The sequence below is a fragment of the Magnolia sinica genome, chromosome 1 (genome assembly GCF_029962835.1).
Source record: "Magnolia sinica isolate HGM2019 chromosome 1, MsV1, whole genome shotgun sequence".
NCBI classification, from domain to species: domain Eukaryota; kingdom Viridiplantae; phylum Streptophyta; class Magnoliopsida; order Magnoliales; family Magnoliaceae; genus Magnolia; species Magnolia sinica.
The window spans coordinates 22411994-22429251 of NC_080573.1; the positions used below are offsets into that span (position 1 = coordinate 22411994).

General features: G+C 37.4%; 1 protein-coding gene across 4 annotated transcripts; it reads left to right on the plus strand.

Annotated features, from left to right (window-relative positions):
• The first annotated feature begins 1039 nt into the window (after nucleotides 1-1039).
• LOC131242890 (cysteine-rich receptor-like protein kinase 44) lies at nucleotides 1040-4711 on the plus strand. 4 transcript variants are annotated; one of them, XM_058241864.1, is made up of 5 exons: nucleotides 1040-1214; nucleotides 3586-3736; nucleotides 3842-3932; nucleotides 4371-4414; nucleotides 4506-4711. In XM_058241864.1, exons 2-5 carry the CDS (start codon nucleotides 3593-3595, stop codon nucleotides 4575-4577), a joined length of 351 nt encoding a protein of 116 aa, XP_058097847.1. In that variant the 5' UTR covers nucleotides 1040-1214; nucleotides 3586-3592; the 3' UTR covers nucleotides 4578-4711. The 4 variants fall into 4 exon arrangements, 3 of the variants coding, with proteins under 3 accessions (XP_058097847.1, XP_058097840.1, XP_058097832.1); XM_058241857.1 differs by lacking the exon at nucleotides 1040-1214 and adding an exon at nucleotides 2367-3407; XM_058241849.1 differs by lacking the exon at nucleotides 1040-1214 and having other exon boundaries at nucleotides 2367-3736.
• The last annotated feature ends 12547 nt before the right edge of the window (nucleotides 4712-17258 follow it).

Sequence of the window (17258 nt, forward strand, 5' to 3'; positions counted from 1 at the left end):
TTGTTCAAATATGTATGTTATAGTCTTCTGCTGGCTTAATTAAAGTACCTCTGGAGTATGATATGTTGTTTTAGTGTAATCCCACTCATGTTTAATGCACTAATATGGACAACATTTAAACATCATTATCTATGTTGCATAAGTGATGCATTGGATCTCGGGAGTTGAGCTTTGCTCGACCCTAGAAATTCGGGGCGTTACACATCGATAGCCCGTCAATGGGTCTCGATGGAATAGAAGACCAGCTCAAGTTGGTATCAAAGCATGATTTGGATTAAATTGGACCTGGGTTATGGTAACATGACGCACTCTGACGCACTTTGACTTAGGAGGGGGAGATAAAATATAGAAATGATCGTAGGATCCCAATTTTTGCTAATAGGCGAGATTGATCATTGAAATGTAACCCGTATGTGTCTGAGATTATGTGAAATGATCTAATCGGCGGGTTTAAATGATAATTCAGTGAATCCTGAAGTTGAAACAAATAAAAAATGTGAATATACGCGAGTTAGACCCAGAAACCCCTCACACGGGTGTAGGGGCTTAAAACCCAAATTTCGGTGGAACTCAGGGGGTCCCCCGCACCTATTCGACACCCCGGGAGGGGGTGGCCACTACCCCAGGGCGGAGCCACCACCGGAAGTTCAAGGGGACCGTGGCGGCACCGCCCGCCTTCACACCGGGCGCGTTGCGGAATCGCCTGATCAGTGGCGCACCACTATCCGACCAGTCAGGTGAGCCTATCCCACGAGTGGGTCCCCTCTTTTTACCCCCTAACCACCTTTACAGCCTCATTTCATGTTTTCCAACCCTCCAAATACTCCCAAACCCTCCAAAACTTTCATTCCCTCTCAAATCCCTTCTTCCATACATTTAAAATCTTCAAATCTTTTATCCTATTCAACTTTACCTCACTATCCCTCATCTTCATCTCTCTACCTCTCCTATTTCCAACTATTAGCCGACGATGTATCTGGCTAATTAGCGGCGCTAATTAAAATGGGGCGTTGGTTAGTGATCGGGTATAAATACCATACCAAAAACCCCTAACCCTCTTTTGCTCCCCTCTCTCGACTCTCTCCCTCTCACTGCCCCCGACGGTCTCTCCAACTCTCTCTCCGTCCTGAGTCTCTCTCTCTCTCTCTCTCTCTCTCTCTCTCTCTCTCTCTCGACATTGGATGCTGGATCTGGTGTGGCATCTACATTGAGAAGTGAAGTCTCTCTCTCTCTCTCTCTCTCTCCCTCTCTCTCTCTCTCTCTCTCGAAAAGTAACTTTCACTTTCTCTTTCGTTATTTTATCTTTTTCAGCCCTAATTTCTTCGATCTCTGTTTGTGATGATTTTAGGGGAGGATTTCATTCTGTTTTAGGAAATCTAAAATGTGTTTTGTTTATTTTCTGAGGATTTAGTTTCTTGCTTGGGATTTTTTAAGGTATTTATTGGAGGTTCTTTTCAAATCAGTAGATTTGGGTGTGTTGTTTATATTTTTTACTTAGGTTTATATTTTCTACTTTTAGAGCAGGTTTCTATGGATATTTCACATTTCCAGTGGTGGTTTCTATGGAGTATTTAGGCTTCTCCCTTCTTTTTTTTTTATTTTTTTTTTTATTTTAAACTAAGAAACTAGATCAGGCACATAACATGAGTCTTCAAAAAAACTCAAAGAAGGCCTGCAAATCCATTCGCTTGTTTTCCTCAACGGGCTTGATTCAAGCCTGCAAACCAGGTTGTTGAATTTTTATGCGAAATCTAAAGAGATTGGGTATGCACGTGGGGTGTTTGAAGAAATTCCTGATAGAAATTTGATCACCTGGAGTGCAATGATTAGTGCGACTCAATCATTTCAAAATCTGAGAACTTTGAATTAAAAACTTCATAATGATGAAAATTGTTAAAACCATCACAGCAAAGTGAATGGTTCAAGCTACTTTGCATAACTAAACATGAAAAATTATACTTGAATCTATAACACTTTGAATTTCACAAGTTCGTTTCTCATGTTTAAATCACTACAAGAAAGATGGATGTTGCCGATGGGTTTTTATTTGCATCCACCATACATCGTCGGTAAAGGTCATTTATTTACTTGTCCTTAAGCGAAGCTCTACTCATATTTTGAACTCGTAACAGTAAGAGCAAACTTTGTAGTGCTTCCTAAATAGTTGGACTTCTCGGTGAGTCATTCATCTTTTTCTTCTGTTCTTGCCTTTTTGTTTGATTGAATTTGATATACATTGTAGCTGCAAAGTGGCTGTCGTGTGTGTGTGTGTGACCAGTTTTAAGTGCATTGCAAGCAGGTAGGACAGAGACATGCCTATGATAACTGTAAAACAGAAACCTTTCAAAAAAAAAAAAAACTATAAAATAGAATGTTTAAAGTTATTTACCCTTCTTTCCTTCTTGTACTGATTGTGGATGTAGGAAGGGGAAAAAAAAAGAAGAAGCAAATCTTGTTATTTACGAGTCTGCAATCTTTGTTTCAACTGAAACAATGCATTTATGACCTTTTAGGTCCTATTGTTGGAGTGAGTTCTTAATAGTGGTATTCAAGTAAGACCTAATCATATTGGTGTAATATGCTAGTATGTTGCTTGACATAATAGTGGGATCATATGTTATTTTATTGTTCCCAAATGGAGTAACATGGTCATAACATGTTTGATTTTTCATGTTGATTTGCCTAGAAATGAACCTAAGGTAGCATTGGACATTGATGATTCAAGAATCTGGCCATTTTATAGGGTTGCAAATGGATCCATTCTCCAAAAATCAACCCATCCCAGATTAATTTTTAAGTGGGCCTTTGAACTGAGTTGAGATTTCTAGAGTTTGCTTCCTTTATGGTATTTGGGTAAAATTCTCTTTTCCTATCCAATATTTCTCTATGGTTTGGAAGTATTACAGTCTTAATGTATTTTTTAATTGCTTCAGGTGGATTTAAAATTTTCTCTATATATACATAAAAATAAAATAGGGCAGTGGTCCTATGCCCCTAGATTTTAGATCATACGAAAATTCATATTTATATTTTTTGTGAAATTATTTTGCTAATTCGATGCATCTGTTTTTAGAATTGTTAGCAGTCCAAAAAAACAAGGGTTTTTTTTTTTGCATTTTTATACACAATTCCTTCTAAGCTTGCTTTTAAGTTTCTTTTTTTTCCTTAGCTCTCTTATTTTATTCTTGGAAGCTGTATGATTAGATGGAAGGATATGTCACAACTCACAATCAATTGGAGAAAATCGAATTTTAGAATTTTTTGGGGATGAACTATGTCAATGTTTTACATCACATCACACTCTTCCTTGATTGGATTGGGGAAATCTGGTGCAGATTACACAAGGAGGGTTTTATTGGATTGGGGACAGTGGTTTAAGAATTTTCTTTTTGGTCACTAGTTGAAAGGTTAGAATTTTCCTACTTGGGAGTTTTTCAGGCCATGAGCCGTCCACAGTGGGGCCCATCATCTCTTTGGGTCACCATATTGAGAACCCAAGAAGACTAAATGTACTCTGATCATGCATTGTGTATCTTCAAACTTCTTTCATCATAATGAAACCTAATGCGGGAAAATGGAATGCAGTGGTTATATGTCTCTAGAGTATGCAATGGATGGGCTTTTCTCAGTGAAATCAGATGTCTTTATCTTTGGGGTCTTACTGCTGGAGATCATTAATGGTAAGAGGAACAACGACTGTTTCAGGGACGATCCTTCACAGAATTTGGTAAGATATGTAAGTGCAAGTTTTCCTTCTTGATCCATGTATAACATCACTAACATTGCATCCAGCTGAGCCATATTTTTCTGTAATAACATCCTGCCCTTTTTGTGAACAAAGAGAGATAATTCAGAATTAGTAGAGACAGATGGGTGGAAGGATATAAGCATTGCCACACCACTGACAAGTTGTTCAATAGAAAATTTGAAAGGTATGATATTCAAACAAGAAGTGTTGTAGTCCTGGCATATTGCTATGTAGATTTTCTTTTGTACATTGTTCAAAAAACTTTTGGCCTGAGCTTGGCTGAGTTAACCTATTTAAAAAGCTGGCAAAACATTCCAAGTTGATTATTTACTTGGAGTATTAGTAGTTTCAACCCAATAAGTTTCTGGATTGTTGAAACTGAATTGAAACTTTAAGTTTCTTCAGAGAATTGCTGGCATTTTGTTTGGTATCATCTTTTTGTTGATTCGGTTAACTCCTTTACTGCTTCTAACACAAGCAAAACCCAATTGAAATTGGTGAACTTTTAGCTTGTATTATTGGTTTCTGTTGGTTTGTAATTGCAAGGTCCCCTTCATGGTTACACTTGTAATTTGTTTTCTCTTTCTATACCAATTTCTTCTAAGGTTTACGAATGTTGCAGAGGCACCCGAACTAATGGAAAGAGATTTCATGTCCCAAATCATAGTATCGTTTTTTCTCTTGACCATTCAATTTCTTTGATACAATGTTCCTACTACAATATATGTTTATTTATTTATTTTTTTCTTTTTGGTAGCAAAGATACTTGTTGGATTCTTTTGATTACACAACTGACTTAAAGTATTTGTTGAAGTCAACCTACATCTAGATTTGGAGGTGTGGAGAAAGCATGTGCTGCTCTCCATAAGTAACCAATTTGCCACGCTGGCAGATGTCTGGCATGTACATGAGCTGCCTTGTACATACATGTGTTGACCAAAACCTATAGTACTAAAAGGCAAGAAATGACTGAAGCAAGGCTACTTTTTAATTAGAATTTTTGATATGTATACACATAAGTACTAGGCATCAAACTGGTGTCATGAACTTATCAGTGCATATGCCACTAGTCAAGATCATACCATGGGGTGTTCTTCACATACATGAGATTGAGGGAGCAGGAAATTAGAAATCTGATATAGTAATGTGTGGCACTGAACCAGAAATCTAGAGTTCATGACAGTGTTGTATTCCGATTCATACTGGAAGAGCTGGTCTTTTTTTTTTTTTGATTTTGTAGTTGAAAAGAATTTAAAGCAGAGGTAAACATGAATTCTATGATTTTTACAATCTGATGGTTACATATGGCAGTGAAAGACTTTCTTTTTTCTTTTTTCTTTTTTTTTTGAATTTGGATAAGATGACTATCAGGTTCAACAGATTCAAAAAAACAACAAATCCCATTCGTCACATCCTCTTGATTAAACTGATTGTTCACAATTCAGTTCACTTGGGCATCCAAATGCAACGTGCATGCCTTCACAAGATCAGTAACATTGTTTTCTAATAAATGCCACCAAAACAATTGGATATATAGCTAATTGTTGGAATAGTATGCAATATTGAAGGTATTACTTTAGGTGGACTCACACACACACACACACACTCTCTCTCTCTCTCTCTCTCTCTCTCTCTCACCTATGTTGGTTTAAAATCCTTCATTTGTCTTAGAGGACTTGAAAACTTGGGTTTATTTGGGTTTATTTTGAGAAATGATCAATGATTCCATAAATCCCCAATTTTCAAAATGTGATAGGTGGGGTTGTGGACAATGCTCGAGTATATGAAGCTGGCTTGAAAGCAGTTCACATTGTAATGATGTAGTAACAGAAAATGAGAGTAACAGATTCTTTGTTTCCCTAGCATCTATCATCTTGATGGGTGGCCTTACGAAGTTGTTCTCCTTAAGAGGGTCTTTGCCCACACTAAGGATGAATTTGAGTATACAAGTTAGGTTAGGCAATCCATCCATAGGATACAATGAAGCTTAGACCTCTATCATCAATCTTCAATTAGCAATTTTGGTTGATTGACCCTAGACATCTCTTAGCAATGAATAGGTTAGAAAGTAGTGTTTGTTTTCTATTTTTGTAGTGACATAATAACAGCCTGAAAACAATGCAAAAAAGTATAAGGCCGCTTAAAGCTTTTAGCAATGAAGCATATATGCAAAGTGCCCCACACCCAAGCCCTTGCATGTGTCTGTATTCACGTGTGCAAGGTGATCGACGCCCTTTGCAAATGTCCCTTTAATGATCTAGAATAATGGCTCTATGACATAAGGACAGTTATAGGGATGTTCCCTTTCTCATCCATATCCGATGCAGGACTAAACGTAGTTCCGATCTTGAAAGCATTTAGAGGGAAGATGAAAATGAGGATTCCAAAATGGAATCTTTAAAATTTACAAAAAAATAGAATATCTTGGACAAGTACCCCATTTTAGATCGATTATGCCGAAATCATTTCTAATTTGAACATTTCAGACAAAGTATAAGGTTCAAGCTTGTGAATTTAGCTATATTGCCCTTCACTAGTTTACATTCATACCCCAGTTTTTTTTTAAAAAAAAAATTATTTCTTTCCTCATTCTTCTTCTGCTGCTTCTTCTTCTTCTTCTTCTTCTTCTTCTTCACATTATATGAGCTTGGTTAGACACAATATCCAAGTTAAGAACTATAAACTTAGATTTCTGTTTTTATTTTTATTTTTTATTTTTGGGTATTTCACAAATTCAATCTTCTTTTTTCTTAACCATTCACAGTAGATTTTTTTTTTCTTGCTTTCTTTTGCAGTGCTGTTGATTGGAAATTTGCAGCTGACCAACTTGTTAGAACAATTCCAGATAAATTAATAGTTCACTGTAAGGAGTGTTTACCAAGTTTTCTATCTTTTTTCTTTCTGTTATGTTTGGTATTCTTTTCTTACTGGGAACATTCCCTTTGGTCTGCTCGACGTGTATCTTGGTTCTAATATCTGCAGACATAAGTGTTTTTTGTGCTCATCATGTATATCTACACAATATCTATTTCATGCATTGGAAAATTCATTTTAGGTTTTTACTTGCTGCCTATCACACAATATGCATTTTTTCTCACCCATGGAGGAGATGGATCGGAGGAAGTCAGCCAATATCACAAAGTGAGGCCATAGCCCTTTGGAGGAGAAAATAGGACTACAGGAATTGTGTTTTTCCCTGAATTTATTAGGAAAAAAAGTGTAGTCTCGAACACCATGGGCAATCTCCTGAATCCCTACCTTGGCAAATGAAGCTAACTCCAAATGGATCTAATGTTATAAATAAACTGTACCGAGTGGTGGAATGACCTTATTCTTACAAGAGCATCTAAATGGTGGAAACCCTCTAATGAATGGATAGGACCGCTTACCAATGTACCATGCTGGCACATGGATGCGAACATGAGCTGCCTTATACATGGTGTGGGCTGAACAAAGATCCATCTTCAATATTCATTTGGGCTGAATAGGTGGAAACTAGTGTCCACATAATGAGGTTCTGTTTTCCACACTACTCAAAATCCACAACAGAATGGATAATCACTTGCTCTTAATATCCATGCCACTTGCCATTCTAGGTACATATAAATGCATATGTAGTGATTAAAAAGGACTACTTTAGATGCTGAAATTTACAAAATACTCTTGTTTGTTAACCATAATTCATGAAAATCTAACTGAATAAAATAAGATTCTCTCCACAAATCTCTGCTTCACTTTCTCAACCCTTTTACCAATTCTCTGCATTTCTAACTAAATTTCCATCCAAACAGGAACTGTCTAGACTTCCCTTTCCTAGTCTCTTGTTATTTCAACGGATATAGCTTCCTATCACAAACCATACTGTAAGCACATTTCTAATTGCTTGTAAATAGGAAGCTCAACCTCAACAAGATCCCAACAAAATTATAAGATGATTTGGTTGGTGTTTGGTAAATTCACGAGGATTCTCTCTCTATTTTTTTTTATTTTTTATTTTTAATTTTGATTAGGTTGGATCTGTGTAAATCAATTTTTTTGTCAGATGCTTTGATTTAAAATTCTTCTGAAATTAGTTGCCTTTAATTTTTTTTGAGGATTATCTGGGTAAAATATGGTATTCTTCTTCTTCTTTTATCAGAAAGACATATAGTGATATTTTCCTGCTCAGATTGGCATGCTAACAAAGCTGTTATAAGAATCAGCTATTTTCTTTCTCATACTTCAATGTGTAAACATAAACTTTCTTCAGGCATTGTGCTATTCTTCCCCATTTCAATGCAAATGTGGTGGGGATGAGACTGCTCATGACAGTTCACTGCATTCTGTGACCTCTGAAAGTAGCACCTATTTTCTTTATTAGCTTTTGTGATTTCCTCTATTCTTGTTTTTCTATTTGGATCTCTATCTGTAAATAATTGTGGGGACAATTTTGGATCTTCTACATCATGATCCTTAAAATAGAAGCTCAATATCTTGGGTTTCTTCATTTTTGTAGCCTTTTTACTCTTCTGTTTCACAATCCCTATCGTCGAGAAGCAGAAGGTGCTCAGAGCTACTGTTGTATTGGAATGATTCAATATATTTTTTCTTTCTCAAATTATTTCCAGAATATAGAGATTTCAAGTTTTCTATTTCTGACACTGTAACCATATATTAATTTGAAGGACTTTTATGTAGCACTCGAAGAAGTCTTGCATTATTACGTTCAAGGATACCAAGGAGTTGTTAAAGAAGGATGACCGGTCTACATCGAGAGACTTGGTAAAGCTGAACCAAACAAGCTTATGTTTGCATTTTTTTTAATTGTTTCTTTTCATGTGGCGTTTCAGGTGAAGAGAAGGATAGATTTGGTTTATGGGGGAGGGAGTGTGGGATTGATGGGTTTGATCTCCCAAGCTGTTTATGGTGGAGGCTGCCATGTTCTTGGGTAAGAATCAGGCCCTCAAAAACAGAATTTATTTATTAAATTTTTTTTTAAAAAAAAGTTCTGTTCATGAAAGCTTTTGGTATACCAGCTATGGATTTATGGGATTAGTGTCTTTTTAGTATCTTTCTTTTTATGTGACTGGCAAGGTACCGTGGATATAGGTCATGACAGAATTATTATTTATATATTTATTTTTGTAAATTGATGATTTCATTAAACCTCAAAAAGTGTCATGACAAAAAAAATTTTGCATGATGGAATGCTCTGTTAAGCCCCATCTTTTATTATTTTTTTTTTCTTTTTAGTATTTTGAGAGATGGTTAAACCTGTAATTGTGTTGTGTGACATTTTCCTTCTCTTCATAAAGTGAGCACCATGGTTTAGTACAACTCTAACATGATATGCAAAATGGTTGTTTTGAACTACAGTTCTCTGTCAGAGTTTGGTGTCCTTGGATTCGAGTTGGGTTATTCAATGGAAAATCCAAATTCATTGGTTGTGTGGGAAGCAGTTGATACATATCTTGTTGTCATCTGATAGGTAAGAAGACAATTGAACTTGAAATATGCATTGGACAGAATGGTAACACTGGAAATATAAAAGCTACCAAGCATAGTATGTCATCAGGTTTAGAGATGAAGCTTGATAAGCTGCGGAAAGAGCTCTCTTCAAGTCATGAGGGAATATTGCCACATACCATTCTTTCCACTAAATAGATCAGCACGTAAAGCGCCGAAAAACCAACTTCCATGGAGCAGCTAAGGACTAGCCTGGTTCTGGCTATCATTGGAGCAATTTTCAAAGGGCTAATGGTGGGTGATCCACTCTTCTCGTTGCATACAAGTGGGGCAATCCATAGTTCAAATCACTTCAGCCTTTTGACGCCACTCGTGCTAGGAGTAGACCATATAGAGGATTTGTTTTTATTTATTTATTTACATTTAAGACCATTTATTGTAATATTTTTTTTTTATTGTGTGGTAATATAAATTTTGTTTAATATTCAGTTTTATTTGTATTGCATCATTTTTATGTTTCAAATATTTAAAAAATACAGGTTTTGATTGAATTATATATAATAAAAAATTATTGGCATGCTAGAGTGTGAAATCCATACAAAGGCTTTTACCGGCGCTCGTGTGGAAATCTTAGACGGTCCCAATAGCTGATTTCGATCTCCTGTTTTACTAGCACTCTAAGTGATTTTTACCGGCGCTTTTTCGCATCGGAAAAACATACAATTCTCGGCGCTCAGAAAGGCGCCGATAGAAGTTACCTAGTGCCGCCAATACTTTTAGCGACATACCCATTTATCGGCGCTTGACTAGTGCTAATAATAGAATTGCCAGCGCTTTTAGGAACTTATAGCGGCGCTTGTGAGCGCCCTTAAAAGTCGCATTTGTTTTATGAAATTGTGGTGAAGACCGCTTTAGTTGAAGTAGGAATATGCCAAAATGTCTCAGAGGGGGTGAATAGGACTTTTTAAAGTTTTTATGATTTATTAAAATCCTATTACACTAATCCTAACAGACGGTACTTATCAAGATTACTCAAAAGTAACTCTATTGGCTTCCAAGCCCTGGTAGAGGATCCTATCACAAACTATTTAAGAAGTGAACAATATGCAAACTAATTTATGATGGATATGACTGTGTATGTGTGTGAGGTATGATCTCGTATATAAAAGTATTAAAGTAAATCACACAATAAAAAAATAACAATCTCAAACACCTTATTTTTATAGTGGTTCGACTACTTGTCTTCTCCACTCCCAGAACCACTCTGAAGCCCCTGACTGTACCGGATTTCACTAAGGAGGTTTCACAGCGATTCACCTCAAACCTAAGGTTTTAAATTAGGTTCACCTTCAACCTTTACAACCTACACTGAGGCTGATTGTTTATGCTCCCTGAGCAAGGGTTAACACATAGCACCTGAGTTTTAGGCACACTGGCCAAGGATCCACACAAGGAACCTCTGTTTATGCTTTCACGAGAAAGGGTCAACATATAACACACACTTTTAGGCACACTGGCCAAGGATCTTCCACAAGACCCTAACTATTTATGCTCTCCATAGAGTAAGGGTCAACACAATGCACCCACCACGTACACTCTCGCCGGAGGCCTCCTATGAGGGCTTGCAAGGGTGAGAAACACCTTAGACCCAATCCTAAAAAGAAATGATCACAAGTGTCTTATAGACTCTAATAACTTACAAATAAGTAGATGAGTCTCATTCAGCACGTTGACGAAATTCTCCTCCTTGTTGATGAAAAATATTCGACTTCCTTGATCCACAACTCAGATGATGTATCAATACGAGGCTTTAGGTTGAGTCAAGATTAAAACGGAATCTTACTCTATAAAATGTTTTCCTATAAGGAAGATAGAGTGATTTCGATTATGCATTCAAGGCATCCCAGCTTAATGATTTGCCATTAAGGTAGTAGCTGGAGGATCCTTGAATGCGGAAGTTCATTCCCCAATCCACTCTATTGAATATCAATGATGAGGGTGGATTGGAGGATGAACTTCCCTGAGAGAAAGGGCTTTGGGTATATGATCTAAGGTAAAACACTCAAAAGCACTCTCTTCTTTCTCTACCAGCAACAATAGACAAGCTCTCTTTATATAGGCAAAAGGTTCCAACGGATATAAAACGGTCACATTTATGACAGAGTTCGATATCATCGAGCGGGATCGATATCATCGAGCGTATACTCTCGATAGCATCGACGGTCCGCTCGATGACACAAACTCAAATGTCATACGCTTTTGAAACCAATTGCCAGCTGGTCGAGGGAATCGAAACACGTATCGATGTCATCGAATTTCGAACTCCGATTCCATCGATGCGAGGTTCGATTCCTCGACATTTGAAAATGAGAGAGACTTGCTTTGAAATATTTCAGGTTTACAAGAATGATCGAGGGACTTTCAAGATTATCGAAATTTGAATGTCGATGCTATCGATAGCTGTGTCGAGGCATCGAAAAATCCAAAGGATTTTCGTTTAAGCTTGCTGGACAGTTTCAGTCCTTGTTCGATATTATCGAAACCGTACCGATATCATCCATATTTGAATATCGATTCTAACGAGTGACCCTCGATCACAGATAAACAATCTTAAAATAATTGCTGAAAAACTAGGCCCCCGTGATCGATAATATCGAGAGCCCTCCGATATCATCGAGATTTGAACTTCGATGGTATCGAGAACGGCTTCGATATATCGATACACATGAGATTTTCTTAAGTAAAAACAGGGGCACCGTAGATCTGTCTGTCAATATTATCGAGTCACCTTCGATGGAGTTGAGAGTCAAATATCGATGATATCGATAGGTATATCGATACATTGATAAATCCGTCCAGAGATGTATGTGGTTGCTGGACGTATTTGTCCTCATTTCGACGATATCATTTAAGAATCGAGGACATCGACAGTACGCATCGATTTTATCGAACCTGATATCGATAAATTGACAGAGCTAGAAAACTTAGAGAATTTTCTGATTTTGAAAAAGTTTTCTTAACTTAAAAACCCTATGATATTCTAGTTTGTTTTAAGGGTTTTATATACCTGGTTTTTTGAGACATGTGATGTGAGGCTTAGATTTACCTGTGGCGAGCTTGCACACATCCGGTTGAGACAGACGCTTTGAATTGATCTTCCTATGAGACTCTGCAGTCTAACTGACTCAACACTCATGCTAATTGAAAAACCAGGGCACTTTCAATCTTCCCTTTGTCAATTATGTGACAAAATATCAAAACACCCTAGAATATCTTCAATACTAACATCCTAAATTGTGTGTACATGCACTTTACATAATTTTACAATTCTAATAATGTCATATGCACAACACATCAAGAAGCTGCTCCCCTTGACTGCAAACTCCCCCTCACTTGGTAGAGCTGCTCCCCCTAACACCTGCAACACCATACTCAAGCAGATATACATTTCTTCCTGACGAGGTGTTTGAACTCTTCTCTCCCTTTTTTTCAGTCATTTGACAAAGATTGCTTCGATATATATTGACTAAAGTTTAAAGACATGTGGGAGAACCAAAATTTAGAGATGTGTAATGATTAAATCAGTTTAAGCAGTCATCATTTTCAGAAACTATAGATACATATCAGACCAAGTAGAGCAGTGTTATAGCAGATAGAATAATCATTAAAATCACATGCATTCCATGTCAGAGCCTAGATGAACTAGGGGATCTAAACTCATAGTCATGACAGTAAAACTAGAATTATATTCAGCCATATCCAAACCAGCCAAAAACATAAATATCTAAAAAAAAATATACTGCCCAAGGTTGGCAGTTGTTTAGCATTCATCCTAACAAAACTATCAAGCCCATTCATGGGCAACCACAATCAAACATTAGTTTTTAAACCATTCATGGGCAACCAGAAGTAACCAGAAAAAAAAGAAAAAAAAGATGTCAAACTGTCAAGAGGCTATCACATTCATTCATGAGAGCGTAGAGCACCCAAAAAGATACTAGTGCTCATACGCAGAAATAAGTGTGTGTGAATGTGATAGCGAACAAAATCTTGTACTACGGCGGAGGAGGAGAGGTAGATGGCACTGTATTGTCTCGACGATAGGTAATTATCTCAACCAGTTGTTGGACCGTCTACTGTACTCCTTGGACCAGCTGTTCCAAGATGGTAAGCCTCTCGTGCACCGAGTGGACATCCCTCTGAATTGCTCCAATCCGATCCTGGTGGAGCTTAAAGCGTTTAGCATGTCCAGGAGCTGATGTTGATGGAGCATGATGAGGTCCAAAAGCTTCTCCTCGCCATTTCAGTCCCTTCAGTGGGAGCGTCGCCTGCACCTCCTACTCCTTCTTCTTGAATGCCTTCCTCAGACGGATCCTCAGGATATTTATGAAACTTTAAATCCATCCTTTGAATGTTTCTTTTGTTGAAGGTTTGGAGAGGAAGTACAGGATCACTTATAGTTGGGAAGGCTATGACATTGCATATTATATGTATGATCTAGGGATATGGTAAGTGAACATCCCTAGCCATATGAAAAGCATAAACCAACTAATGCACGATGAGGGTAGGCAGACAAATCTTGATCCTAGAGGTGACCGAATAAATTATCATAGTCATGAAGCTTGTGAGATCTGCCCTATTGGAACCCCTAGAGTAGATGTTTGAAGCAAGGATACCATGGAAGACCCGATAGCGTGGTTTCATGAATCTGGCTTTTAGGGCATTCCCTTGGTGCCACTGGATGTCACGATCATGACAGAGGAATTTGGTGACCTTGCACCGAACCTCAATATTTTTCATGTCCATATCTGGGAGTCCTATAGGTGATAAGGTAAGATTGAATATCCCTGCGACAGACTCGGGAGTGATCAACACATCATCACCATCGACGGTTACGGTGATGGATGGTGGTTCAAACATCAGAGAATGACAGGTGGTGAAAAAATTATAGGTCCGTTCAAGGTGACACGGTCCCCCAAAATTGAGAACGGGTAACCAATCTATGGCAGCAAATGGCGGTTCCACGTTATATGGAATCAGACAACTTCTGTCGACTTTTCTCTCAGGAATAACCTTTCTCCCAATGAACTTAGCCAAGACTAGATTCACCCTCACCGGTGGAGGTGCCTGGGTCTCAGACTGGGACCCACTATGTCTCGTGCGTTACCTTGTGGGGGTCCCACGTTCCGGGACCCTTCTGCTTCCTTTTGAAGCAACCACTTTTTGTCAAGTGGGCTTTGATGACTCACTCGGACCGGATACTTTTCCCTTGTCTTTTCCCATATGGACAAAAAGGAGGATTTGGAAAAGAGGACAAAACCCAATAGAAACGGAAATACCACAAAGAAAATTACTCTTGAGGTTTTAGAAAGGTATTACCGAATTTATGGACTGGTTGGGGCTGCTTGAGGAAGGTCCGAGCAGTCCGGTTGAGAGCAGGGAAGAAGAACAGAAACCCTTGAAAAAAATCTTTTTCACACTCCACCGACTTTTATCGGGCGACACCTGTCAATATCATAGAGCCTTGTTTCGATGATATCGAGAAACTCTTGATCAATTTTATCGAGCCTGTTTTCGATATCATCCTTACTCGTGTGCCTTTTCAAATTCTAAAGAGATATCGATGATATCGATTGTTTATTTATTTTATCGAAAATGCACATAACAGTCATATCGAAGTTGAGTATTTTCAATACTTAGCATTCAGACATCCTTTCATGTATACCTATAGTGTATTTATGAATCAACAGTATACACGGCAAAATTATGTACAAACGTTGTCCAAATCAAAAATTATAAACATTTCAAAATGTTATATACAAAAGATTGAGGGAAGGAACATCAGATATATCATTTGAAGCTTAGCAAACTTTGCATAATTTCAGCAAATATACGGATTTAGAAGCATGACCTGGACTTGTCTTTTCATGCTTGATATATCAAGGTATAGAGTTTAGATAATTCAGTTTTTCTTTTACTATCCATTTTGAGACAAAATTCTTTACTGTGGTAGATTTAGTTTTCTAGGTTATTTCACCCACTTAATCTAATGATCCCTTCATCCTGTCTTTCATTTTAGGTGGTGATGGATGAGTGTTTCTCCTACGTGGCTTTTTGACATTCTGTATTTCTCTGATCGGTTTGAATTTACCAATATGATTTTGACCAGAGTTATATGAAGTCCTTCTAGGTGTCAAGCATTCAAACTTATAATGACCCAAATCACCACATAAATGACAAACTGGAGTAGTTTTTATATTACTACCTGAAGCAGCCGAATTTTTAGTTTTTGAGGCTACATTTCTAGTTCTTGTTTTAGTTTTATCATACTCTAGGCCACTCTTGTCTCTTCCTTGTCTTCCCATCCCTAACAATTTTTTGAGTTTTTCACTACTTTGGGAGAATTTATAGTTTATTTTAGCAAATTTTCTGGATTTTTCTAAGTCAAACCGGAGTGTGTGATTCTCATTCTGGAGATGCCTATTTTCATCTTCTAATAATTCAATTTGTTTGATAAGCTTTGATGAGTCAGTTTTTAGGGATAGGTTGATTCTTTCCAACTTGTCATTATTTGAATAATACTGCTGTAGATCATTAACTAGATGAGAATTGATTTCCAATGTTTTTTCAAGATCTTTTTCCAGCAGTTCCTTTTTGTTTTTAGTCATTCCAAGTCTTTTAAGAATGTTGATGCTATGAATATAGAGTTGATTGTAAGCATCTTGTAGCTTGTTTTGTTCTTCTTCTTCTTCCTTTTTAGTTTCCTCATTATCTAACGGAAATGATTCAGTGGCTTGCTGTTCTTTTTCATTCTCAGATTCACTAGGAATGATTGGAGTAGTGGAGACCATAAGAATTTTCAAGGATTTCTGATCTCCATCACTCTCTGAGTCACTAGATTCTGAGTTTGATTCTTCTGTATCATTCCATGTGGTAGCCATAGCCTTGCCCTTAGTTTTTCTGTTTGGGCATTCAGTAGATAGGTGTCCATACTTCTGACAGGCATAACATTGTGGTTCTTTGGTCTTTCTACCAAATTTGCCTGTAGAGGGTTTGTTGTCCATCTTTCTACCTTTGGAGGGACGGCCACGATTCTTCTGAAAGAATTTCCTAAATTGTTGTGCCAGCAAAGCCACTTCCTCATCTTTATCATCTTTTTCACTTCCACTGTCCTTATTTGTTGTTTTCTTTGAAGTTTTTAGGGTAGTAGTTTTGGATTTTTGAGTTTGTTTAAAGAGTAGTTCAAAATTTTGTAGGGAACCTACCAGTTCTTTTACTTTCATTTCATTAATATTCCTACACTCTTCAATGGTTGTTACTTTGGTATTAAACTGTTCCGGTAGTGATCTTAGTATTTTCCTACAGATTTTAGGAACCAGAACTTTTTCTCCCAAACCACCCATGGAGTTACAAATGATATTCAGCTTAGTGAAAAACTCCATAAAGGTCTCATGCTTTTCCATTCTGAGACTTTCGAACTGTGAAGTTAGGAGTTGCAGTTTAGATCTCTTCACAGTGCTTGTGCCTTTATGGATTGTTTCCAATAGATCTCATGCTTCTTTGGATGTCCCACACATACTTATTTGATTGAATATATCTTGCGACACGACACAGTAGATGGCGTTCATAGCTTTAGCTTCAGCAGTCTGTTTTTCTTTATCGAATCTCGTCCACTTTTCTTTCAGTTTGAGTTTTGTGATGGTTGTGCCACTGTCAAGTACAACTTGTTCAGATGGTGGCACATATCCATTTTCAACTATATCCCAAACATCATGATCCAAAGATCTCAGAAAGTAGTGCATCCTAGCCTTCCAGTATGCATAATTTGATCCATCAAACATTGGAGATCTAGTGACCAATGAGCCCTCTCCTTTGGCCATATTCCCAACTTCAGTCAAGATCACTCTCTAGGCGGTGAAGCCCTTAAAGAGAGACCCGCTCTGATACCAATTGAAATTGCGGTGAGGACCGCTTTAGTTGAAGTAGGAATATGCCAATATGTCCTAGAGGGGGGTGAATAGGACTTTTTAAAGTTTTTATGATTTATTAAAAATCCTATTACACT